Consider the following 25,973-nt stretch of genomic DNA (forward strand, 5'->3'; position numbering starts at 1 on the left):
ACGGCGAGTTTCCCTTATACCTCCTGGTTTTTTTTTGTTCAGGTGATTTCAAAGTCATCTACAACAGCATCATTCTCAGGATTGCCACTAAGAACAGCACTTGTGAATTAGAAATGGAAATTCCCCAGGCACCAAAAACCTGGTAGAACAAGTCACACATGAAGAGGATAGAGAGGAAGGTCTGTGCCATGCTCTGTGTTCTCACAGGTTAGATACCATCCTGTCTCGTTACTTCCTAATCTAAAGCTGATCAGTCTTGTTCACCTCATGTATAACCCAGAGGTGTAATGTTTCCTGAAGTTCTGAAACATGGAGAGTGAAAATCATTTGTCTTTTCTTTCTACCTGCCCTTTCCTAGAAGTTTTCAAAGAAGTCAGCTGTAGGAACTTGGAACCTCATCTGCTCATCTAGGAATAACAAACATATGCCTAATTGAGTTAGCCTATAAATTTCCACTAGGTATGCTTTCAAATAAAGCTCTTTAATATATGGTACATCCATCACTATTCACAATACACTACCATAGTAAGTATATTTGTTGCCAGTTGGTGTGTCTCTAAAATGAGACAAAAGGAAGGGGGGAAAAGTGTCAGAAATAGAAAGTATCAATATTGTTAACTCAAACAGAAGGTTATGCATCCTGGGGGCTCTGAAATGGTACATAAATAAATACCTAGTGTCATAATGGCAACATAAAGAAACAAGTGTAACATCCCAGCCTACATAAAACTGCCCTTTATTGTGACATGGGAACAGCAAGGACAAAAACTGAACCTGATCCCACAGTATCAGTAAATTCATATGTACTGATTTTCTTTTTTTTTTTATTAAATGAAGCAAACACATTGAAATTCATTAGTAACAGAAAACATTCTGAGCACCTTACATGCAGCAGTCATCTCCATTTAAAGCTTTTCACTTTAAATCCTGTATTTCTCTCAATAATATCCCTTCTGATCTTTCCATGCTTAACTTTGGGAGGGAAAAGTAGATTCTCAGAGCTAATGACTTACTCTTTTTTTCCTGTCAAGTCATCACATCTAGTACATCACATCATGACCTTTCCATAGAGATTAAGTGGTGTTTCATGTACTGAATCTTGCCCTAGAGGACTACCTGGCCTTCATGAAACACAATGGTATCATCTATGAAACAGTCCCAGGTATCATTTAATTCTGTTTATGAAGACCTGTGTTAGTCTGACCTTCTGACTTTGAGCCCAGAGTTCACAAAACACCCATAAAAACCACTTTATTAATGTATTAAAACAAATGAACACAGACAGAATTATTTTCTACTCATAGACCTAAAAGATCTGATCCTTGGAATGGGACTACCCACATTTCATTACTGATTCAGGAAGACCTTACCCTCCTAAGCTGCTTTTCAGCCAGAAGCCCCATGCTTTCTCCTCTCAAGCATTGTTACAAGAAAAGCTTAGATCGTCTGCTAGAATGCCTATGAACTGCAGTTCTGAAGAAAAAGCTGTATGAAAATTGGTTTATTTCCAACTACCACAGAAAGTGACTGAACATGGAACAGGGGTGCTATTGGGAAACTATGTTTTGTTCCCTGGAGCAGAAGCAAATCTTTTTACCTCAGTGCTTCGATTTCCTCCTTCCTTCAACTTATGGCAATACTCAGCACTTTGCAGACATACAGGATCTGCAAAGGATAGGATGGGATAGGATGGATCATCAGGACAGTGTTCCATGTTCCACAGCAGAAAGAACTGCTACACATGCACTAGCCAGGCAAAGCCAGACTTTGGGGAAAATTTTACCATGGTGCACTTCAAAACAAGAGGTCAATTCAAGTTACCACCTGGAGGTAATGGTGGCCATAGGAGGTTTCCATCCATCACATCCAAAGAATGAATCTCCCAGTATTAACATCTTACAACACATGCAGATCACAGTGCCCACTGAGGAACAACTTCCACAGCAGACTGAACTGCAAGAACTACTCCTCCTCTGAGAGGGGAAAAAAAAAAAAAAAAAAAAGTGGAGCTCTGCAGAACAGAGCAGACACCAATGCAGTTGCTCATCTGGTCTCAGCGGTAACAGTAGCAGACATCGGTGTCAGGCCAGTTACCTGGGCAAGTGTCTTGGCAGCCGTGTTTCTTTTTGCTTTGAACACAGGCCTTTTCAAGGATCTAGATATCACAGATCTCCATAAAATAGTTCCTGTCCTGAGGGGAGGAGGGGGAGAAGTAAGAGTAGAAAGCATTCACCAGCAGGACAAAGGAAAGTGCCCATGGGCTCACAGCCTCAGAGTGGTATCTACCAGGATATAAGATGCCTACCTAGGAAAGTCTGCCTCTTTCCAAATATTATTTCAGGTTTCACAAAATCCCTTTTTAAAAAGGAGACTCCATTAGGAAGGGGAAAGCAAGCTATTCACAACTGACTGGAGTTCTTCTGTAAGAGTTATGCAGCCTTACAGCTGATTAAATTCACACCCTAGCTCAGCTCATACAGGAAAGGCTTTTTAGTATAGACAAAGAACAAGTCAGAACCCTGTGTCTCTGCAGATCTGTACCCAGAGGCATGCTACACAGCTTAAGCTTTACTTAAACTACTAAAAGAACATAGTAGGAGGATGATACCCATATACCAAAGCTATCTAAAGGAGCTCCTGAAGTTCTTCTATCCAGGAATCTCACTGCAGAGTACAGTAAACATACTGATATAGCTGCTACCCCAAGCAGGGACAGTCATAACATAAATCTCTGTGTAGATATAGAAGATGAGAAGAAGTTAAGCTGAGCAGCTATTATCAGTGAAAAAGTAGTCACAATATACTACGTCCAGTCTGGCAGTGAAAGAGGCTGTTCCACAGTTAGATTGGTATGATTGTGTCAATTCAGCAGCAGAAATTCCCCAGGAAACTGAAATCCTGTGTGTCCATCTGGTGTGCTCCTCCTCAGAGGCTGCTGAACTAGGCCTTCTTGCCCTACAGTCAGGTTAAGACAAACAGCAATCTTCAGGATGAATCCAAGGATGCTCTGACATTCCTCAGTGTCTTCACATACAGTACCTTTATAGGGAATACTGCCAAAATACAGCAGAAGGACAAGGCAGTACCAAAACAATCTCCCTCAAATCCCACATGTTTCTCCATAATGAAATTTGGTAGGTTATTATGTGCTGAGAGAAACTCTAACCCTAGCTCAGGATGACTACGCCAATGAAAAGGAATTTTAACTCTGGCTGGTAAAATGTTGGATGGGAAAAAAAAAAAAAAAAGAAAGAAAAATCAGACTGAACCACCCAGTTATTTACAGCACTGCAGACTTCCTGTTTTGATGCAAGTCAGCAAGATCTGGAAAACCCAGGAACAAAAAGCAGTAGTTAAGGAGGATAAGTTAGTTACCGAGAGAAGCTAATGATTTATTGCTGTTGGACTTCCGAACAGAAGAAACTGCATCTATGCCTATTTTATTTCAAAGACTAATGCACAGGAAAATGAAGGAATAAATCAGTGAACTAGAAGGAAAAGCAAACTACCAGCCATCAGAAAGGAGGCTATGTCTTTGCAGTTTCAGATAGAATTCTTCTCTCCTACTTTCCTTTCACATGTCACATCAGTTCATTCTAACTAGGCACTGCAACTCTGTGGGTACCAAGTGCAGAGCCTTTAGGGGGCAGGTGGGCAGAAGTGATTCTGGAAAGTTTGGAATAGCAAGTCTTACCACCCACCACACCAGGTGACCTGCCTGAAAAAGACAGCTATTGAAACAAAAAGCTAAGCAAACAAGGACAAGACCTTTTAGGTTCTAGAAATCTTGTTCTTATCATAAAAGCTCCCAGAGTACTTAAAAAGATCTTAGCATATTGCTAAGCTTTAATCAAGTCTCTTGCCAATTTACAATTGTGGAGAATCACAGGTGATAGGATAAGGACAACACTGTAGATTAAAAGCACCTACATAAAAATAAAAGGGAGAGGAGCAGGGGGAAACCTACAATTCTTTCACATAATAAACTGGGAGGGAGAGGAGAAATGGCAATACTAGGCCCAACCTACAGTCCTCTGACCCAAAGGGACTTGTTACGCTGACCCAGCTAGGCTCCAGTTCATGGCATTTATGCTCTGAAGTTCATGGATTTACTCCATAGCAGATAAATACAAAAGCATCCCCAGAGCATTCCCAATGTGTATCCTGCTATATTGGCAGAGCTGTGCTTTGTACAGCTATAGCAAACCACCTCCCAGCAATTTCTGCAGGTAGAAGGGTGGGGTTTGCTGGCCACACAGCACCTACCTTAGGGATTTCTGCCTGCCCACAGCTGACCCATGCACTTATCTCAAAGATGAGCTAACAGCATACCCCAACATTACAAGCCTGCACAGAGCCAGCAATTCCAAGTTTCTTTTTAAAGCTGTAATTGATAAAGCCACAAGGAAAGACCCTTGCAAACTAGTGACAGAGCCACCCTAGAAGCCCTGGATCAGAACTAGTCACTGTACTGAAGAACAATGGGCCTCAAAGACTGCTCTCAAAATACCAGACACATTGCTCTCTGCTCCCTACAAGCAGCTCTGTAGTAGAACATGGTGCTGCACACCTCTTTTCCTCCAAGCCCATGGACCAGTTACTGAGAAAGATCACTTGCTTAGAAGCATAAAACTTTACAGAACTAAAGACACCAGCAGCAGGCAGCCAGGAAACTGCTCCTGAACCTGGGTGCTCCATCCAGCACATACTGCACCAAGGAGAGACCAAGCCAGCATGATGCACTTCAGTCTTACTGCTTAGCCCACCAGTGTTCACACTCTGATAATCCAGAAGCAAGTTTCTGGGAATAAATAGAAGAGATTTTTGTACTAGATGGACGGGTGATTTATATTATTGGGATAGATATAACCTGCAAAGTCTTATGATAACCAAGGTACAGCTACAAACCACTTTGTCAAACACAAAATGCTCTGCGTAGCTGGTAATACACCTTAAAGATACACATTTTCAAGACAGTGGATGCACACCAGCAAGCAGGTTACTGAGCGAGTGTTTGTTTCATTCTCTCTGCAAGCCATTCCCACAAGGTACTGATTAGGACAATGGCCATTTGGTTGCTGAATCCAGGAAAAGCTCTTCTAGCTACTCTGACCTCTTGCCCTCTTCTCAGCTCACCTGCATACCCATCTATCATAACACACATCAAACTGCAACCAGGCATACTTGGTCATAGCCTTGGGCCAGCTTCCGCTTGCCCATGTCATGATAACATCTCATGGTAAAGCAGGTCACCAGGAAGCACTGATCCCTGAGAGGGGCCTCCTTAAATTGTGTCTTCACAGGAGAGTAAGAACAGCCTATTTCCCTCAGGGTGCCCTAAGGCACCGTTATAACTGAGCCTAGGAAGATAATTTCACCATCCAATAGACTGTGGCTTTCACAGACCACAGCAGATGTATCAAGGACCTGCTTTTAATCTCTCCCTTCCAAGAGCTGACTAAACACTAGTTCTGTTATTTCCAAACAACTGGCACTCACATGTTGTATAAATGCACCTTGCACTGAGAAGGCTGGAACAAACCTGAGTTCTGCTACCAAGGACTTCCAATCGATGCAGCAGGCACTCAGCACCCTCTGGCTACATGGCACGTGGCTGAGTGACAAACGTGGGCGTCTCTGTTGACCAGGTGTCCTCACATTGCTCAGCAGCAGATAGTGCTAGAGTTGTCATTTAATAAAGATTTAGAATTCACTTCTTGTTTTACACCATCATGGGGAAAATTAGGTGAGCTCAGAGGCATGAGACAATGGCGTGACTGATACAGAGAGAGTGTTCATTTAGGCAGGCAGCTAGAGAGGAGTCTGGGAGAAGTGAACATGCTTCTATTAGTATCACTTGGCATCCACTTCTCCAGATTTCACAGTAGATGAGGCCTCTGAGTGCGAGAAACTCTGGGCTTCACGCACCTGCTTGAATCCAGTATGCCACAACACACTGCCCCAGTAGTTTCCCTACCTTCAGTCCTGTATTCCCCTCCCAGATTTTCAGGGACAGGCCTCCAGATTCTCAGAAACCCTCTGGTGAAATAGTCACCAAAACCAACAACCACACAAACAAACAAAAAAAAACACAAACCAGAACTGCCAAGAAACACCCTCCAAACCCTTTGTTTAAGGGGGAAGAAGGCTTCTCCTGAGCCAGCGAAATGTCCCTGCTCCAGGGCTATGACTGCTATACCCTGCCAGGCTTCACTCATAGACATGACATTCCAAGAACAGGGACAACACCAAAGTAGTCAGAGCAGAGGACACCTCAATTCCACTGGTCCCCAGGAACAGGTTTTCTTGCATAAGCAAGGAAGAGAGGAACCAGCATGAACTAAAAGTTAAGGTAATACAGAAAAATATGCCCTTACATGAGCAGAACTGGGCAGTCCTGGAAACCTTCCAGTCCTTCATCACTCCGTTACAGACAGAGGGAAGGAATTACAACCCTGAGACACATCAAGGCTGCTCATAACGCACAGCACAGGTCTGACACAATAGTCTAACCCCAACACACATTTAATACATATTTCTGTTCCTTCCAAGCAGCCTCAAAGGGAAATGTGTAAATTTAGCTTCTCCCTTCCCTGCTGGAGTCTTCCCCCCTCCCAGTACAGAAATGTAGACTCCTCCCCAAGATGACCAGGCAAGCCAAGGACTGGCTGCACCTGCTTTACTTTGCAGTAAAGCTAGAGCAAGCACACTGTCTCCACAAGGAATTCACAGTAGAATAGTTAATGCACCCTAGTAACCCTGCAGCCAGAAACACTTTCGGCTTCTAGAAGACAGATTACAAAGGAATAGTTCTTCCTGTTTTACCTTCAGAACATGAATTAGTCTGCTGTGGTCAGACCAGACTTTAGATGCATCAATTCTTTTAACAAGACACACCACAAACACTCACATCTCCTCCCCCCATCTTTGCACCAAATCAGATGGGGGATTCCAGCCCTGCCTCATAAAAGACTGGCTCTGCTCAGGCTACTGGTTTCTTCTCCAATGTCTCTAGGTACACACACCTGTTCAGTACACTCTCATCCCCATACTGAGCAACACAGGTAGCTTTAAGGTAAAACAGAGAAAGCTGAAAGTTTCAGCTTTCTGCCCAAGGTCATATTGACGTGTCAAGCAATGAGTTTCCTATGGTGAAACACCTGTCATAGTCTATGCCAAATGGAAATTATTCTCACATGTCAAGATTTTAGGTGACTTTGCTTGATGAAGCCAAGCTCTTTCTAGAGTCTTCTTCCAGCCACTTCTTACCTTCAGATGTCAATGTTGTTTGCTGCAGGGCAATCCTAAACCAAGCTTACCTCCCTTCATTAGAGGAAGCCTTGCCTGTTTTCCCATTTGTAAAAAAATTGGCTGAAGGATGATTTTTAGAACAAGGTTTTAAGCCACTGGGTGAAAATGGGGAGTACAGGGAAGAAATACAGCCACATTTTCTGCATACCAGCTAGCTCACCTTCCAACTGGTTTCTCATTCATTCAAGTCCAGCCTCCACTGTGCAAAGAGAGGTGACCCAGCTGGGGGCTAACAAGTAGGAAACTTAAGAACTTGAAGAAGGCTTAGCTATGGAGAACACACATGCAGAGCAGAGGTGTTAATTACTCATCTTTCTACCCAGATCAACTGTGCACTGAAAGTCCTGCCTTAAACAGAAACAGTGGCTACTTTCCCTGTAGCACAAATGTCCCAAGCTCCTCAGTGTGGAGGTTCCTACGTGCCGGGAGCCCTGAACACTGCAGGTGACAGCAGTCATTTCCCCAACCCCAGTACAAGCTTGTACTCTTACAGTCCAAATGTCTGCAAAAGGGGAACGAGCTCTTTTTCTTCCACTGCCACTGCCCACCTTCCATTGCCTTCTGTTATTACTACGTATCTAAACCCTGGAAGGAGCTTATCAGCCAGCTCCACAAGCCACCTCCAGTGGTCAGATATGTTCCAAAGAACCCTTCAGAGGCTAGTGTCAAATACCAGCATCTTACATGCTCTTTCCCCCATCATTGCCAGTTAGTCAGGCATCTAGACAGTAGGGCCATTTCTGGTGTGTTGACAGCCTTCCCCATCCAATTCATTCCAGGATCTGTTCACGATCATTACTTCATTCCCTTGCTCGCTTCATTCACGCTCTAGCTGAGCTTGGCTGCAAACGAAGACTATTTATTTATGGCTGTTTAGAGGCAGTATTCCCACTACCTCCCTCAATGCTAGCCCATACTCCTACTCTACTCAACTGTAGCTGCATGGAGATAGTTCACTCACTACAATGGAAGTTAAACATCTGCTTTGACAGCATCATCTTTGTCACCCTACAGCTGTGACACAGACATCTGTGAAACAACAGGGTGTAGCTGTACTGTGATCCAAGTACAACACGGATCTCATGCCTAACAACAGCACCAGCACAAGGTGCCTGCTCTTACTGAACAGGGTCCTGGACACACCTGGCCAAATTCAGCACCAGAGCAATCACGTGCTGCAGCAAGGACATCCCAACAGCACAGGAGGGTCCTGCTCTGAAAGGATGGCATGGGAATAGCACACAAGCAACTGCAGTACTGCTTGTTTTTCAGAGGGGGGAGGCTGAGCTGCTGGATGGTACAAGGAACAGGAATTGCCATGACCTGGGAGATCCCAATTTGGCAAGCCCTATCTCACCCTCAGAGAAGTCTAAGAATGCACGTAGTAACAGCATTTCCACCACTGAAAGAGATACAGTGATTTGTGCAGCTCAGAAATGAAACAGAGAGTCCGGAAAGAAGGGAGGTTAAAGGTGGAAAGAGAGAAAGCCATAAGGACCCCCTACCCCATACAAGTATTTAGCCAACAACTTATATGGAGTAAAACAGAAGTGGAGGAAAGAACCTGTACTGTAAAACTCAAGCTTGGACAGAGATAAGACTTTAGGAGAGCCACTCAGAGGTGAGTTCAGACCCTGCAAAGCACATGCCTTGCAACTTTACTCAGCTGAATACTATGCCAAGAGCCAGCCTGCACAGTGACTTACAGTGTACGGCTCTTCCTGCTCGGGCACACTCCCGTGAGCCAGCACTTCATGTGGCTTGCTCACACTTGCTGTGGCCTGTACAAACCAGCAGAAGGTAGTCACACACAAGGTCCCCATTCCCTGGATAAACAAAATGCTCACCTGCAACCCCTACACACACATCTCTAACTCAGGTTATGGCAAGCACGGTATTAGATCCATGGTGACCAAGCTTCACCAAACCCAGTACAGTAGGGCCAAGTAATCAGTATGCTGTGGGGACTTCACACTTTGCTGATGGTCACAGGAAATTACAAGTGACAGAGGAAGAACAGCAGGTACTGTGAACACTACTTGCACCCCACTATGCGAGTCCTCAACTTTTGAGGAAACTGCTTTAGGGTAAAGCAGAACAAAAGCCACAGCAAAGAACAGTTTCAGCTGAATGGCCTGAACAACTGCAGGGCTGGTAAAGGGCATGTGAGCAGAGAAAGCCACAGCTCTCTTTCCCTGGGAGGAAAGACAGGAAGGACAGGCCTGCTTTTGGCTTCTCCCACCACCAGGCAAGTTGCCATCACCAGGTTGCCAGAGCAGCAACCAGCCATATGCGAGCCCCTAACACAGACAAGAACAGCTGCTGTGGGCAGCAGCAATAGCTCAACCTGGATGTTTCAGGCCTTCAGATACTAGCCAAAGGCTGCTGTAAGATAGTCCTCAATATAGCATCCTTTCCATCACCACCCCACCAGCCTGGCTGTCCACTGATTTCAGGAATTTATCTTCTACAAAGCATAAGAAGGGTGGATCTGCATTCACCTGCACTGGCAGCTATATGCTTAATCTATCAAATGCTAAAACAAGAGAAAGAACAGCCAAGTATCTTTAGAAGAAGGCATTAACACCACAATTTTTTCCAAATAAGATTTTCCCCACTGTCACTTTTCAGCTCTTCTTGGTTGGTTGTCTTCCTAATCCCCCTTCCCTCTATGACACTTAGCTTCCAGCTCTGCTGACCTCACAAGTCCTTCTCACATCATTCTCACATCTTCACCAATTTCTCTCTCCTTACAGTGGCCCTCCAAGACTACAGTCTTGCCAAAATGCAGAAGAGAAACACATTCTTGTTGTCAAGTCAGCCTGCCCTTTTCACATACAGCACACAGTTTTGTAAAACTCAAACCAACAAAGTCTAGCAGCCAACTCTCATAGTATTACAGAAGTTGAAGTCTTAGGCTCATTAGGAAATAGCGCATTTAAAATTCTATACAGGTTCAAGAACCCTGGAAGCTACTTTAAAAAAAAATAATAATCAAAGGCAACATAAAGACATGAGTTTCATACAGCCTGGAAACAATTCTGTCATTTGTTTTAAGCTTTCTAGTAACATAACACAGCCTTTGAGTTAACATTTTATTTCAAAACACTTTGAAAACATATGATTGCTCTGTGACTGTTCTGCTCCTGTGGACATTTTCATTGGAAAATGTCTGGATATGTATGCTCTCTGGTCAATGCTCACTGATTCCTCAAAACAAAGGGCAAAAAACCCAAGGGCATTAAAAGATGTTTCTAATTACACTACTAATAAGAAGCAGATATTTACTCCCTGCTGCACAATCCCCATGTGTCAGGTACTGCAAAACTCACCAGGACATCCTCTTCCAAACTTGCTTTGGAAGAACTTTTGCATTTTGACCACTCTCTCTACCAAGCTTGTACAATAGTTATTAGACAAACAGGGAGAAAATTACACATAATGGAATGGTTCTGTTGCAATTCATTGCAACTCCCATTCCTAAAACTTCCAGGTACTTTCCAAAAACATCCCCCCTCTCCATTCCCATCAGAGGCATGGAGATTGACAACTTACACCTCTGCTAAGGAAACTCCACAGGTAAGCATTACTCAGGTCTTAACTAAGCTTCACTTCGTCAGGAAAGAGACTTTTAGTTAGAATGATTATGCCCAGAAAGATATGGAAAGATGTGTTTCTTTTGAAGGCAGTATCCCATATCAAATCCGTTTCCACCTAGAAAACAGCTACTTAGAACATTTTGTTCAAACTGAAAAATTTCCAGCCCTTTGATTACAAAGGCAACCTGCCAAGTGAGAGTATAAAATTAGCACGTTAGTGCAGTAGTGTCTTCCTTAGTCTGAAGACAGCTTCAGTGCCTCAATGGCGCACCATAGCTTTATGGGGGTATAACTGAGCTAAGACTAACTAGATTCATTCTTTCCTACTCCAGAGGCTCAGAATCACTTGAACAGCAGTGAAATACAGATATCAAGCCAAATAATGTCTACTGATGAAAGAGTAAGAACAGAGCAGCAATAACAGTGTGAAGGCAACCCTAGTACACAAGGAGGACCCCGCCGCAGCAGCCAACAAGCACCACAGTGAGCAAGCAGCACCCAGCCATTCTATCCCTTCTTGCTGCAGGGCGTATTGCAGCACAGGTGTTTCCCACTGCAGCTCGCAAGCACCAAGGCAGTATTTCAAACCCTGGTTGTAGCTGCTGCTCACTTTAGAAATGCAAGCTATTTTTAAAACACATCATCAAAAAAAGGTTCAATACAACCTTTTTCCTCTATTTCTCATGTTTGATAAGCATTTCAGCAGGCATCTATCCAACTTAAGCAAGCTCTGGGTGAGCACCTGCTCCAAGCTTTGTTCCCGCGCTCTGGCAACATGAATTTAGTCCACTGCCTTTACTTATATAGGCACTATAGTCACTGGAAAGGTTTCTCCGACCCATCTCTTTCAGAGACCCCATCACATGTCCTCCTACCCCCTCCCTCAGCAGCCATGGAAATCATTTTGTGAGCAGAACTGCTGCACCCAGTAGTTTCCTTCTCTTGAGCTGAAACAAAACGACAGACTGCTGCTCTGGGCAACACAGCAGTGGCAGCGGAGTGAGTGATAACCAGGCAGGACAGCATTCCACTGAACTGAGCTGGAGATGGTTGGCTTCAAAAGGAGCCCAATGTCTGCTCCCAGAGCCTCTTCGCAAGGGTTCGCGTAAGAAGACGTGTAACAGTCCCCTTCCCAACAAGTTTCACAGCAATAACTGCTTCCAAGCCTAATTCCCCTGACTCCTCATTTATTTCTTTTTATGATCTCTCAAAATATTCTAATTAGGGGGACTTTATTTCTTCTCCATCCTTCAAAATAACTTCAGCAAGATGAGTACAATAAGACATCAAGTTGCCTAATGTAACCACTTGCACACATGCTTTAAACAGCTTAAGAATTTATAAAGGTCCTCCCAATATACATCCATCCTTTGGAACAAGTAGCAGCCAGGCCCAGATTGCCATGCAAAACAAATGCTGCCCATCTCTGCTCTGGACCAGCTCATGGATATTCCTCAGCCACTAGCTACACCAGAGCAAACTGCAAGACATCCCAGCTCACATCACCTTTGCTTCTGCTCCAATAAAAAGTCATTTTTTCACCCAAATCTACAAATATACCCTTGACCCTTGCCAGTTTTCAAACTGTTGGCAGGGTGGCTGAATTCGTGCCTGCCAAGTTCGCACCACAAGGACAACATCTGACCTGCATGTGAAAGACCGCTTGCTGTTCCACCTGAAACTGACCAAGAAACAAAAGAAACTAATCCCATGCACTCACACTCCCAAGCAAATCGCTGGGGGGGGGAGGAGGTTGTGCCATTTTAAGAACCAAACCAAGGACTAAAACCCCACCCAAGATACAGAAAGAGCTGGAGCACAATGCAGCAGTTTCCCAGAGAATAAACCCACTTCTCAAAGCCAGTATGCACAGGAGGAAACAATTTGCCAAGCAGCTCAGATCTTGGGCTGAAATCCAGAGGACAGCTCTGAGAAATCTCCCCTCTGCCACTAAGTTCCCACCAGCAAGCCTCTCCCCCCGAGTTACTCAATACTCTTATAAAGCCTAACAGCAGAAGAGAGGTGATGAGAACTTCAGATGAGATCCAGCTGTACCCTCCCTGCTCCCCTCAGCACCACCCAGCAATGAGCCTAAGGCTGACTCTGCAACAAAAAGAGGAAAAGCTCTTTGTGGCACTTGCTTGTCCTTGCTGCATCAAAACTTACTGCCTGCAGATTTGAGTCAGCCAGCAGCCCTGAGGTTTGCTTTATTCACAAAAGGGGTGAGGAGACCTCCCCTCCCTCCTCTCTGAATTCGTAGGACAGGTTTCAGAGCTACCCCCCAGCAGCTCAGGCTCAGCGCCCAGCAGGCAGGGGCCAGCCCAGGCTCAGCCTGTCCCCACTGCAGGCCTGGCTGCAGCAAAGATCAACTTTCTCACACACCTATTTGCACACAACAGCACAGGGTAAGAGTGACACTACTGGCCAGAGAAGCTAAGGCAGAAATTCTTCAGTGATTAAAAAAAAAGCCTTGAAGAAGGAGCCTGAAAAGGCAAAACCATCACTGCTATTTAAATGCTTGAAAAGCAAGCAGGTATCGTATCCAGAGAAGCGTGCAAGACATAAAATAGGTTGAGGGGCAGAGTTCTGCTATGTTTTTCCCCGTTTCAGAGCAAAATTAGAATAAAGCAAAAGTCACAACCACTTTCTTCCAGCATGAGAAGGAACTTGGGAGAACAACTGCAGTGTAGCTCAGGCACAGAGAAGGTGGCTCTCCTGGAAGGACCAGGTACAGGAAAAAAAGGCCCACAGCAAGAAGAAGAGCACAGAAATCGGAATAGGACTATGTTAGTAAAAGGGTGGACAGATAGGGTCTAGAAGCTGTACACAAATTACAATGAAAGTGGGAGAACCACAAATAGCAACTTAGGAAAAGGAAAAAAAAGCTGAGGCATATTAAAGGAAAACAGTCTTTGAGCTGACTACAAAAAGAGCTGACTGCAGAAACATTTGGGGCAAACCAAGCAAGCAGCTCTTCCCCCAGAACTTCTGGAGGCAACTTCTGGAAGGACGCGCAAGGACAACTGCAGCTTTTTAAGAGGGGAAAGGGATAACAGTGAGCCAAGGTACAAAGAGAAAACTACTTCAAACTAGTTGCTGTGGGAGGTTAAATTAGGTAAGAGTGTACTTTGCTAAGAAAGAAAAAGAGCAGGTGGTAATTGGGAGCATCTCTATAAATGGCCTTATTCCAACAGGAATGATAGTTATTGCACATCAAATGCTCATAAAATAAAAAGATCCATTTAAACCAGTGGGCAGAGCATAACAAATTACTGCTGTGATACAGGAAGCCAACAGCTGCAGGGGCAAAAGCATGCTAGAGCTCAGCCTCCAAGACACACTCAAGGCCCACCCTTCCCTTAAAGTTTGGGTCTCCAGTCCCCTTCGGGCTCCTACAATTTGCCACACATCCTTTTTCAGGCATTACCAACAAAAATAACACTAGGGAATGGGCTGCCCTTATTTCTTGAAGGGCCAGAACACAAGCTTGGGACACAGCACCTTATCAACAAAAGATTGCCCAACTTAAAAGGCCTCCAGCTCATCCAGCACATACCAGCATCTGTGCTAACAGTCTGCAAAGCAGTGCAAGTTTTGAAGGTGTTTACCTTTTCTTAGTCATAATTTTAAGTTTTTACAGCCAGAGTTTAGAAGTGATCTTGTGATATTTTAAGCCTGTGACCTTTGTTTAGAGTGAAAGTCACTTTCAGCAGTATGTATTTTAATGCAGGATACAATTTTTAGACTATATGAGCAGTGCAACAGTTTTGCACTGGATATCACACCACTTTTACTTCAAGCACTTTAAGTAAAGGCTGTGTCAAAACCTACCTGCTGAAACTCCGGCTCACCCAGCCACCATGTACTCATTATTCAGGTGTAAAAGAGGGCTTTCCCCCAAAATTAGCTGCTAAATGGGGACCCACTGAGGGCTGGTTTTATTCTACCAGCTGAAAGACAAATACCCAGAATTTGGGGTGAGCAGAGTTATCTTCCCCTATGGAAGATGCATAATATCAGAACAGGGGGTTTCATTGCTGTTTTTAAGACTACTTAATCCACACACTGTGAGCTGGGTCTGCCTAGCAACAAGTTGGGAGTTTTAAACTTGTACCATCCTACTTGTGTTCCCATGGCTACTGTCATGAACAGTGTGGTGGCAGCTGCACAAATCAGCACAAGGGTCCCAGGAGGGACATCTTAACGATTCCCAGACAGAAAACAATACTGAGAAAGTACAAATGCTACACCTGGTACGCCTGCCTGCCTTTACACCCCTTTACTTCCCACTACAGCACCCAGAGCAGCCCCCTCCTAGGGATGGATGTCAGCCGGGGGAACAGACATGCAGACTGGTATCCACAGATCATTTACACTGTTAAGAACAAAAAAAAAAATGCTTGAATTACAGATATGGCACTTTTAGCTTCTCACACAGCTGTCAGCAACCTAAGTGCAGAACTGTATACACAACTCCAGCCAACAGCACCTGCTACGTGGGGCAGCAAGCTCTCAACATAGGGTAGGGTGGAGGTAAAAAATCCTCCGCTATCCCCACTCACACATGGCCAAAACTCAAACCAGCATTACAGATAGTAACAGTGATGTGCTTAGATCCCCAAAGAAGGTAGGAAGTCAGAAAAAGAGAAACTCTGCATTTCAATGCAAGCTGCAAGTAAAGAGTTGCTTCAAAAGCAATTCTGTTATGGAAACCAGGCTTCCCTAGTCCTGTGGCTTCAGTTCTTAAAGAGAGGAGACCATTTCCTATGCAGGAGAGGGGTTTTTTTTTTCGCCTTTATCCAGCCCCATTCTCCCCTGTGGAACTAGAATCTCTCTGTGCCCTCTCCAAGGACTAGTTAAGAGGGGAGAGCAGGCATTGTGCCCCTGCATGCAAGTCTTCTTTATATGTATTCCCTAGGGATTTCTGAATCCAGAAGCCACAACTATGATTACACACTTGGTATATTATACTTTCATACTACAATTGTAAAGTCTAGAATGACACCAATTCAAGGTCATGTACACTAATAATTATTTTCAATACCCAACTTTCAAACCAAAGTTTCTATATAAACTAACCCCCAACTTGGTAAGACATCTAGTTATCTAAAAGTACACACACATGCTATCATAACAGGTTATCACAGATACCTACAAACAGCAGAACTGCCATACAGACAATCACATGGTTAGACTCCTTTCATTAGACAACTGCACTGCAAAAGCAAGCCATTGGCACACTCAGATTATCATTTGTGAGACCCATCCAGGTGACGAGCACAGTGATAAGGGGGGTTGCAAGGAAGATGAAATAACTTAAAGGACCAGACCTCTGTATTAGCCTCCTGCCTCTAATGGGAGAGGGGAATACTTTTCTAGAGATACACCTAGTTACACACACACATAGAGTACATGAGACTCTGCAGAGGTCCCCTAGAGGTACCTGCATGATAGGGCTGAAGGGGGAAGCACAGACTAGAATTTCCTCCCAGGAGGGGATTTTTGCAGTTTATCACATTGCTGCAGCCTCCTCCCCTCAGAGAGGCAACATCTACCAATACTTCCTTTATGAAGTTCAAAGCTGCTGCATAGAGATGAAATTTTGAAGATACTTGGAAAGGTAGGTTAACCTCACTTTGTCCATCTCAAAATCTTACATGAGAAGTGAAGCAAATTCACTGAGTTTGACCTACAATACTTAAATGCAGTCCCATCACAGCCCTTTGTGTTTAAATACAGTGAGGGAAGGACAAAAGCAGCCAGACTCTAGAATATGCTGAAGAAACTTCCATTGTCTTCACTAAGGCTAAGCACTTTCAAAAGCACAGTCATCAAAATTTCACATGGAACTACAAATTAAAAGCTTGTAAAGTTTAAAAAAAAAAAAAAAACACAACAAAAAAACCCCACACCTAATCTCACATTCCCTACAAAAGCATTTCTTAAGACCACATTTAGTTTCAAATCAACTTTGTGTTTTCAAGAACTGAATTTCAAACTGCTCTCTCAAGTTTAAACACTTAAAAACGTGGGATTGCTCCCTCTGTTCTACTGTGAGGTCAAAGCTTCAAAAGACAAGGTCACCTAGCGCAGAAAGAAGTACAGACAGGGAGCATGCTCTAACTACTCCAAGGTTTTCTTTTTGGTTTTGTCTCTAGACTCAATCAGCCACTAGTCACCATGCTCCTATCCTACCTAACACATGGAATGGGTAAGGCAAGCCTTGGCCACAACCAGTTGTTATATCTGAGGGAAGTAGGGACTAGCACTAACCACAAGTTTCTGAGGAGCCAGTTGCTTCAGATTTACGTGTCTGGCACATTATTAAAAAAGTTATTAAAAGTTACACCACAGTTAAGAAACACATACATATGCCCAACAAAGCACTGTCATTTATACTACTCTGAAGGTATGTGACAGGACTAGAGCCCACTATAAGCCGCATTATACAGTGTGCCTTGATCACAGAGGCAAAGATTTCCGAACTAATTATAATGACTAATCACAGGAAGCTCTAAGCCTCCACTTGGCCAAGTCACAGACCTAACTAGGGCTGAAAACAAGAGTTTTAAGAGCAACTTATTAAGCAGCAGGAACCAGCTATGAAGAACAAAGCAGTCACTCTACCTAGTATTAATTCCAAGCCAGCCATTAATACATTTGTCAGTACATGAGACAACTATTACCTCCATATACAAACACTGCATGTGCCAGGCAGGGAAGGAAGCCACAGGCTTTGGCTGCATTGAGACTTGTTTGTTTACTACAGCATTAAGGTTTGAGAAGGATGTTCTTGGTACTATTTGAATAACAAGAAAGCTCCAGAGCCATGCTTTGGCATAAGGTGGAGCAAGAGCTCTGCTCACCACTAGCAGTCTCTGCACCTCTTCACAGAGTAAGCAAACAGACCTGATGAAAGCTAACTACTGAGCCACACAGACTTAAAAAGTCTCCCCAAGGCGAGCAGCCCAGCAGCAAGAAAAGTATGGCACAAAATCAACAGCTGTACTGCTGCTGAGGTGCCGAAGATATGGATAATAAAGTCCCCAACTTGAGCACTACTCCTTTTTCTCCATAGTGGATTTAAAAAACAAAAGGATAAGCTAAAGTGTCAGCATCTACAAGTCAGCTTCATTCTCCTCATGTAGCAGTGGGACTGCATCCTCTCCCGCCATAGTGACGGGACAAGACGATACAGACACAGCGGAGTTGCCAACACAACAGAAGTGAGAAGGTGGCAGGAGTCATCTTCCCCTTCCCCAGGACTACTGGGGAGCAGCTTGACCTTTAGAACCCCCTTCAACTGTACCAAAAAGCCCATGGGGTCAAGGCAGCCAAAAAAAAAAAAAAAATCAAAAAAAAAAAAAAATCAAGGTTTCAGCAACAGTTTTTGGTTGAGCACCTGTTGAGCACCTTCTCATCAGCTCTGCAGCACACCACATACAGAGAAGACACTTGTGGAAGAACAGGGGCAAGACAAGTATAGCCCATGAGGGAAAAAAGGGGCTGAGCAGACTCAACTAGGGAGAAAAGCTCCTCTTTTCCCACCAGAGAGTTTAAGAGAAAGCCCACAGGACCTAAATTTTCTACCACCTAATAGGGAAAACACACTCTTGTTGGAATGATGCACATCTCCTCAGACAACCGTAAAAGGACCAAGGCATGCCTGGTTTATCAAGATGCTAGGCAGCCTCTGTCAGCCCAAACAGATCGGGCAGTAGCAGATTATGGTTTGGTATTTCTGATTAGATCAAACATCCTCATAACTCTCCAGTAAGTTTTCCAAAGAGACTGCTGCACTAAGGGCATTTAAGGCAAAGTCGTGTGAGGAGATGTACCAGTATTTCCAGTTTCAGGAGTTCGGTGTTGACTGCTACACTTGCTTAGATGGAGATCCCGAAGTTTCACCTGAAGAGCACACTTTTTTTCCCCCATCCACTTTCTGTTGAGTCCATTAATCTAAACACCATTTTCTCTTGCAGTCATTGGGTGCTTAAGACTATTTGCAAACTGTAAGGACTGTTAGGAGCAGCACTATTTGCAAACAAAGAAACAGAACAAGCTGGCTTGGAGCTGGACTTGCCAAGTGTAAGTCATAAGGCAACTTTTAGCCATCTCAGTCCCTACTGTGTAGGCCAATAGGCGCTTCTGCAGAGAACCCTGCAAACTAGATGAAGATACAACCTAACGAAATATGGCCTTTATAACCACCTATAGATACAGCTACATTTCCTTTAAAAATGTAGCTATATTTCCTTTAGAAATATAGTTATTCCAGGGGAATTAGCCATCATGGGGCTGGCCTATTATTACACTTTCACCTTCAATCCTAAATAGTTGAGGAGCGGGCAAATTTTAACAGCCAGAAGTGATGGATGGATACACCAGCTCCCTCCCCTAGGACCTGACCATGCCATCACTTTTCTATCAGGCATTTCAGATCAAATACAGCAGAGACTGCGGTGGTTTATTTTCTGTTGGAAGGGTAAGAGGGAGGAAGCGCAAGGCTGTGTCTTTTGTTGGGGGGGTTGGTGTTTGTTGTCTTTTGGCTGCTTGCTTTTTATTTTTTTTACCCTTCTTAAGACACTACTACACTGACAAAGAGTTTTTGACTACATTAAAAAAGTTTGGGGTTGTTTATTTGTTTTCACTTTAATTTTTGATAACACTGAAACAACACAGCCTTGGCCATGAAAGGAGGCCAGGAAATACACCAAGTGTTTGGGCATAAGCACAGGGGACACAGAAATGTGGACCAGAGAAAGTGCTCCTCAAGGATTAGGGACGTTCTAGCAGTGAGCATCATCCAGTAAGCTTTTCTGCACCTAGAGGTGAAAGCCACTAGAGTATTTCTTTCCACCATTTTTACTTTACCTGTTACAGTACAGCAACAACAAACTTAAGAGAGCAGCACAGCCATCAAGGGACTGACACATACATCCCAACTTCAGATCTCTGCAACACAACACTATTGAGTCAAACCAGCTTTTGCTCATCTGTTTCCACTGGAAATAGCCCCAGAAGCTGCTTTCCAAAGATGACCAACATAGCTGATGCCCAGAGGTACAAGATGCAGCTTGTATTTTTACTACCATCAAAACAAATGAGGGAAAACTGAAGTTGTAGTGCTGCATTTGGAAAGAAAAGCTCATCTGCCTTCAATACCTGTCAAAATTAGGAGAGACTGATCTCTTCAGGGAGTTAGTCAAACTTACAGAAGCTTTAATCTTTACTTAAATTCACTGGCTGTGTTAAAGTGCACACTAATGCTCTCTTTCAATGTTCCAGCAGCATAAATTAATAAGCAACAAGTAAAATGGTCAAGTACAATATCAGTGCTTCCCCATATTAAAGATTTTTATTTAGTTTTAGGATATGCAATGTTTCCTTCCACTGAATTTTTCCATTATCAGGATATGTGGGTTTCATTTGTATGGATTAAAAGAACCATAACAGTTCTCTCTCTTCAAAACATCTCAGACCAAGAACTCACAAGAAATGCTGACCTACCAATACCAGCCTTTGTTTAAGGCACAGAATTTTAAGCTGGCAAATATTTGACTCTGAACTCTAATAAGAGAAGATATAGGAGAGACAAGAGCAATTTTTCACATGACATCTGTGAAGTCATGGCCAAGCAGTGAAACAGAGCTGAGTTTTACCAGCTCTAGCGTGCTTTGACATGAGATTTTCAGCCCCAAAAGTTTTGCCTGTTCTTTTCCCTAGTTGAATCGGCTTGTTTAATAAACAAAAAATGCAAAAGCCTTGCCTTTACTGTACGACTGTTCTTATTATACAAAGAATAACAGAGGTGTAAGTTTCTGAGAATATAAAAGTGGGATCAGTGCAGCGAGTGGGATCAATGCAGTGAGAACTTACTCTCCTACAGTAAGGGGAGATCAGCGTAAGTGAGAAAGATACCAGCACTAACTTTGGCAAAGAACCTATAGGCTCTGCGAGGACACAGAATAGGCCTTGACATCATAAAGAGATTTACTAAGGGAGCTGCAAGTAAGGACCACCTCCCACAGAAGATTCCAGCCATGAGTATTTTTACAAAGAATCACATCAGACCCTTCCTTGGTCACTGCCACAAAAAGTTTTAGCCACAAGAAGTATTAAAAACTTGCACAACGATATTTTAATCCAGAATGAGAACTTGTTATTTTCTGGTTTTAAGGATGAAGCAAAACCCTACATTATTTTCCTCATACTCAGCTCAAAAAGGGAGAGACAAGCACTCTCTATCCTCCTCCATGTTAACTAAAAAGTGCTGAGGTCTCTTCCCTCACAAAGCCTATGTAATCATTGAGGAGACACTCTCTTCACTTTCAGGCCATACAATACGCTACTTTTTCACTCTTCTCTGGCTATTTAATTCACGAAACCCAGACCAACACCCCACCATAGCCTTGTTCTCTCTCTCTTTTCTCCCATAGTCTCACAGAGTAGGATTTCAGAAAAAGCTTTCCTGATTTTATTGCTCTTTGCTACAGTTCACATGTGGCTGAGAAGTGAAACAAAATTAAATGCTTTCTCTGCCCCTCTGCATGGGGACAGAGGAGCATGCACATCAGGATCAGCCAAACCCAAGGTATAATTGAACAGTAAGGCAAAAGCAAAAAAATTAAAACATACACACAAGGCCTAGTTTGTGCCATTTTTCCCCTCAGACTCAGCTGAAGCGTTATGAACCCTCTGCTTTTTACCAGCCAGCTAATCTGAAGGTGAAAGCCTCCACAACTTGACACCAAAGAACCTCCAAGCTTTAGGATCCTTCAGTCAAACAGTCCCCAGAATCTCTGAGAAGCAGACGCTGCGTGCTCTGATAACATTATTCCATTGATTTAACTTTGAAACTCTACCAGTGAGACAAGACAATTTAACAGTTTCAGTCAAAAGGTCTTACTGCAGCTTATTTAAGGTTTTCTTTCTTATACAGGGAAAGAAAAGAGGCATACTAAATAAACACAACATGGCTATTTAGCCTTCAGGACCCAGAAGAGATCACAAAATTCAGGGAATAAAGTTGCACTGCAAAATTATTCCTGAGTAATCACACAGGCCAGGAAACCCACTCTTCAATGGACAAGCAGACAAAAGTTCACCCCAAACTTAACTCAAAAGTGGGGGGGGGGGGGGGGGGGCGGGGGGGGGGAGGAGAGACTAGAGAGATCAGTAAAGGAGAACCCAATGCCCACTCAGGTCATCAGAAGACTGATCACTTACATAGTGCGCGTCTACTAAAAGCTCACTATATTACACTGTGTACTCGGACAAAAGTGCCTGCTGATGCTGTGTTAGGCTATTACTCAGAAAAAAATTTGCTCCTCCACATCACACACTTCCCCTCCCTTCCACACAGCACAGAAAGCAATCACCTTTGTATAGGTCATGTCTCTAAGTATGAGCCAGAATGTCTCTTAAGTTAGAGCCAGAACAATGTTAGAGCACAGAACTGTGAGGAAGGGGCACACAGTATTTCTAGCCCCCCTCCATCTATTATGTTAGAGAAACAAATTGCACAAAAGAGCATAATTCACAGGGGTGATTGAAAGGCCCAAGTATTGTTGTGATACCTGGCTAGTAGCCAATGTGATGCACGTTGTGTGTTACAGAAATGTTGTGTTTGACCTACAGATTGAAAAACAGTGTCAACTGCTGCCTAACTAACAGCTCCCCCTCTCTCCCACCCCCCCCCCCACTTTCTTTTACTCCTCCTCTTCCCCCTCCCCCCTTCCTCCTCCTGTTCAACCAAGAAATGGAGTTCCCATGTGCCAAGGCCTTGGATCTGATTTTGTCAAGAAAATTAAGGGGGGAAGGAATGGAGAAAAATGATTCCACAAGCAAATATAAATAATATTAACCTTAAAAAAAAAAACAAACAACAAAAAACCAACCTCTTCACCCTCCCCCCACCCCAAACAAACATATACATTTAATAATACAAAAAGGCATCCAACATATTAGCGCAGAGTCTGAGGATGTTCCATAAGAAACGTTTTTCCTGAATCTGCACAATAGTAAGTCTCAGGATCATTCAATACGGAGACACCGTGGCGTTCCACACCATTCTTTTTGTTTTAAGGCAAGAGGTGCGGACGATTCAATTAAGTTTGGGCTGGGCAAAGGGACAACTCCAAAAGCTAGGATCTCCAGACAGGAGGAGGGTTTCATCCAGCTTCAACCTCCACTTACAAAGGAACAATACTGGGGGGGTGGGGGGGTGGAATTTGCTTAGATTTCAAACTAAGGAGGTCAACAGCCTGTCTTTCTATACACCGAGATACATCAGTACTAACATGCTTCCAGCACCTGCCTTTCAGCACAGCCCCAATTCCTTTGTTTGCTCAAAATTTGCTTCCATACCACTTTAAATTAGCTTACAAAGAACCGCAGCAGAATAGCTGGAATGTGAAACATTTTTTTTTTTGGAGGGGGGAGGCGAGCAGCTTCTTAGGAAGAGAAAAATTTTAAATACAAACCCAAGTCGCTTCTAAACACCTCCGAAAATAAAATACATTTATAACTTATCGTCTTCTAGTTGCAGCCCTGCCACCGAGCCCACGGACACACGAGTCCAGGAGAGGGTAAAATCAAAAAAGAAAGAAAGAAAAAACCCACCCAACTGCCATCTCCTGCCTCCCCTAGCCCTGCCAGCTTCCCTGTTCCTCCCTGCCTGCAAAGCGCCCTCTGGAAAGCATCGAGACTTCTTTTATCAACCGTGTGTGCGGGGTGGGGGGGAGAAGGGGGGTCCTTGTTCTTGCTCTGGGTGTTTGGGACTGCAACAGGGGAGGATTATTTTTGGACACACACCCCCTCCCCAATAAGCGGAGACACACACACACCCCGAGGTTCCGCTCAATGGGGGGAAGGGGTCCACAGCAATGGATGGGGGGGGAGCCCGTCCCCCCCCCCCTTAAAAAATTAATGAAGACTTACCGGGGTCGAAATCAGGGACCACTGCCTGGTACTGCGGCCCGACCCTCATACCGCCGCCGGCTGGGGGAAGCAGAGAGAGAAGCGTTACCCGCGTGGGCCCGCCCGGCCCCTGCCCCCCCCCCCGGTTACTGTACACCGCCACCCCCCCGCTCCTCACCGTGCTCCTCATCGCTGGAAGACCCCGAGCTGCCCTCCTCCCAGGAGTTGCCGCTGCTGTTGCCGTTGGGGGCGGCCGATAAACTTTTGCTACCACCGTTGTTATTATTCGCGCCGGCGGCGTTGTGGTTCCTGCCCCGCCGTTTCCCCGAGACCTCCGGGCCCTTCTCGATCATGGCTGGCATTTAGGGGAGGAAAGGGGAGGGGGGGAGGTGTTGGGGTGTGGAGAAGAAGGGGCAGGGGGGGAGTAGAGTTTAAAAACTGCAGGGGGGGGGGGGCTGTGGGAGGCGCCGAGGGCGGGCGGGAGCCGGGGCGGGCCGGGCCGGTGTGCGGCGGCAGCAGCGCGGCTACATCCCCCACTGCGATCGCCCCGAACTTTAAGGCTCATCCCAGCCCTGCGCTGGGACTCCGTTCAACCTGCGCTGCTGCCTGCCACCAGCCCCGCCTCCCCCCGCTCCTGCCCCTGCCCATTGGCTAAACCTACATTTTGGGAGGCGAGCCCGCCCGCCCATTGGACAGCGCCTCCTGCCCATCGTGGCGGCCTGGCGCTTCCGTTTGCTGGGTTAGGTGGAGGCGTATCGCTGGGCCGTACGTGTGCGGGCTCCGCGATCTCTCCGCCCAGTGATACCTCTGCTCAGAGCTGCCGCTGAGCGGAGGGGGATAGAGCCGAGCTCTTGTGCCGCCGCCGGAGCCGTGCTCCGCGGTTAGCCGGGCCCGGCGCGGCTCGGCTCGGCTCGGCTCGGCTCGTGGGGTGGGCGGCAGCGGGGTTCGCCGCCCCAGCGTGAAGTCAGCCCCGGGAGGGTATGGAGGGACTACTTTCGGTTCTTACCTTCCCCCTCCCCCCAGGCGGAAGGTTACAGTGTGGTTGCAATGGTTACCATACAAAGCCCTCGTTGCCGGGGGGCTGTGGTTAGGGGCGTCAGTCCGGTCCGGTCGCGGCGGTTGGTGCCGGGGTTCTGCTCCTGGGCCGGTCGGGACGGCTTCTGCTGCCGGCAGCAGAGGCTGCTCCGCGAGGGGGAAAAGTCCTCCGAGGTGCTGGGAAACCTAGCGACCAGAAATGGCCGGGGGGGGGGTGCCTGGGGGCAGCACCGAGGGCGCGGGACAGCGTCGTTGGCAGATCGCTGTGGCCGGCAGCAGATCCCTGAGGGGATGCGGGCAGCCAGCTGGGAAACGGGCACACCGGGACGGGCCCCCCTGGCCGCAGCCCAGAGCGGGGTCGGCTCCCGACAGCACGGCGCTCCCGACTTCCCTCCCGAGGCAGAGTCGACGGCCAAAGCCCTTGCCCCAGGCAGCGGCAGTGGTCGCCCCGAGTCCCCTTGAGCAGTTCTTCAGTCCCCCTCCCTTCCGTTCCCCCTGAGGGGCTATTGCGAAGTCAGGACCTCTCTTTGGGCCCGGCGTGAACAACAGACCCCACGCCCTAGATTTCCACATCCCGTGCCTGGCCGGCTGGGCACCTTTCCCCACAGGCGACCTCTGCGGCCGGGTGGGAGTTCGGGCCGCAGCGCTGCCCCTTCAGCCTGCGAAGGCCCGGCACGGCACGGAAACCCTCTCCACGTGGCTGCCAGCGTTAAGATCGGGCTTCAGGAGTCGGGAGCTGCGTAGTCTGGCGTGTTTGTGCTTTCCCTGAGCCAAATCGGGGAGTGGGCGACTGCCCTACCTCCAACACAGCCTCCCAAAGCCTGGGAAGGAGCCTGGGCGAGGGGCGACGGACTGAGACAAAAGGGGAAGTGAGGCCACTTTCCTTTCCTTGTGACACGAGGCTCCTACCAGCAAACCCTATAGGCTTCAGGGGGGAAACGGTTTGGGGAGGAGGACAGGGACAGGGTCTCCAGACCCGTCGTGACAGAAATGGGCACCAAAAGTGTACAAACTGCTTGCTTTTATTTGCGACTTGAACTGTACAGCAGGGCGAGGGAAAACAATACATAATCGTGGAAAACAGCTTGTGGGGTGTGTCTTGTATTT

The 25,973-nt window shown here is 45.7% G+C and overlaps 1 protein-coding gene across 2 annotated transcripts in view; it reads right to left on the reverse strand.

The window, feature by feature from the left end:
* RCOR1 (REST corepressor 1) overlaps window positions 1–24,916 on the reverse strand; it is an 85,318-nt gene extending 60,402 nt beyond the window's left edge. The window contains exons 1-3 of one of the 2 annotated variants that reach the window (XM_065685268.1): window positions 24,887–24,916; window positions 24,010–24,186; window positions 23,853–23,912 (exon numbers count right to left, since the gene is read on the reverse strand). In XM_065685268.1, coding sequence (XP_065541340.1) covers window positions 23,853–23,912; window positions 24,010–24,184 — 235 coding nt within the window. In that variant the 5' untranslated portion in view covers window positions 24,185–24,186; window positions 24,887–24,916. Of the gene's footprint in view, window positions 1–23,852; window positions 23,913–24,009; window positions 24,425–24,886 lie in introns of those variants that run through there. The other variant, XM_065685267.1, reaches the window with a different exon arrangement.
* Between the last annotated feature and the right edge of the window lie 1,057 nt (window positions 24,917–25,973).

The sequence above is a fragment of the Lathamus discolor genome, chromosome 6 (genome assembly GCF_037157495.1).
Source record: "Lathamus discolor isolate bLatDis1 chromosome 6, bLatDis1.hap1, whole genome shotgun sequence".
Lineage (NCBI taxonomy): Eukaryota > Metazoa > Chordata > Aves > Psittaciformes > Psittacidae > Lathamus > Lathamus discolor.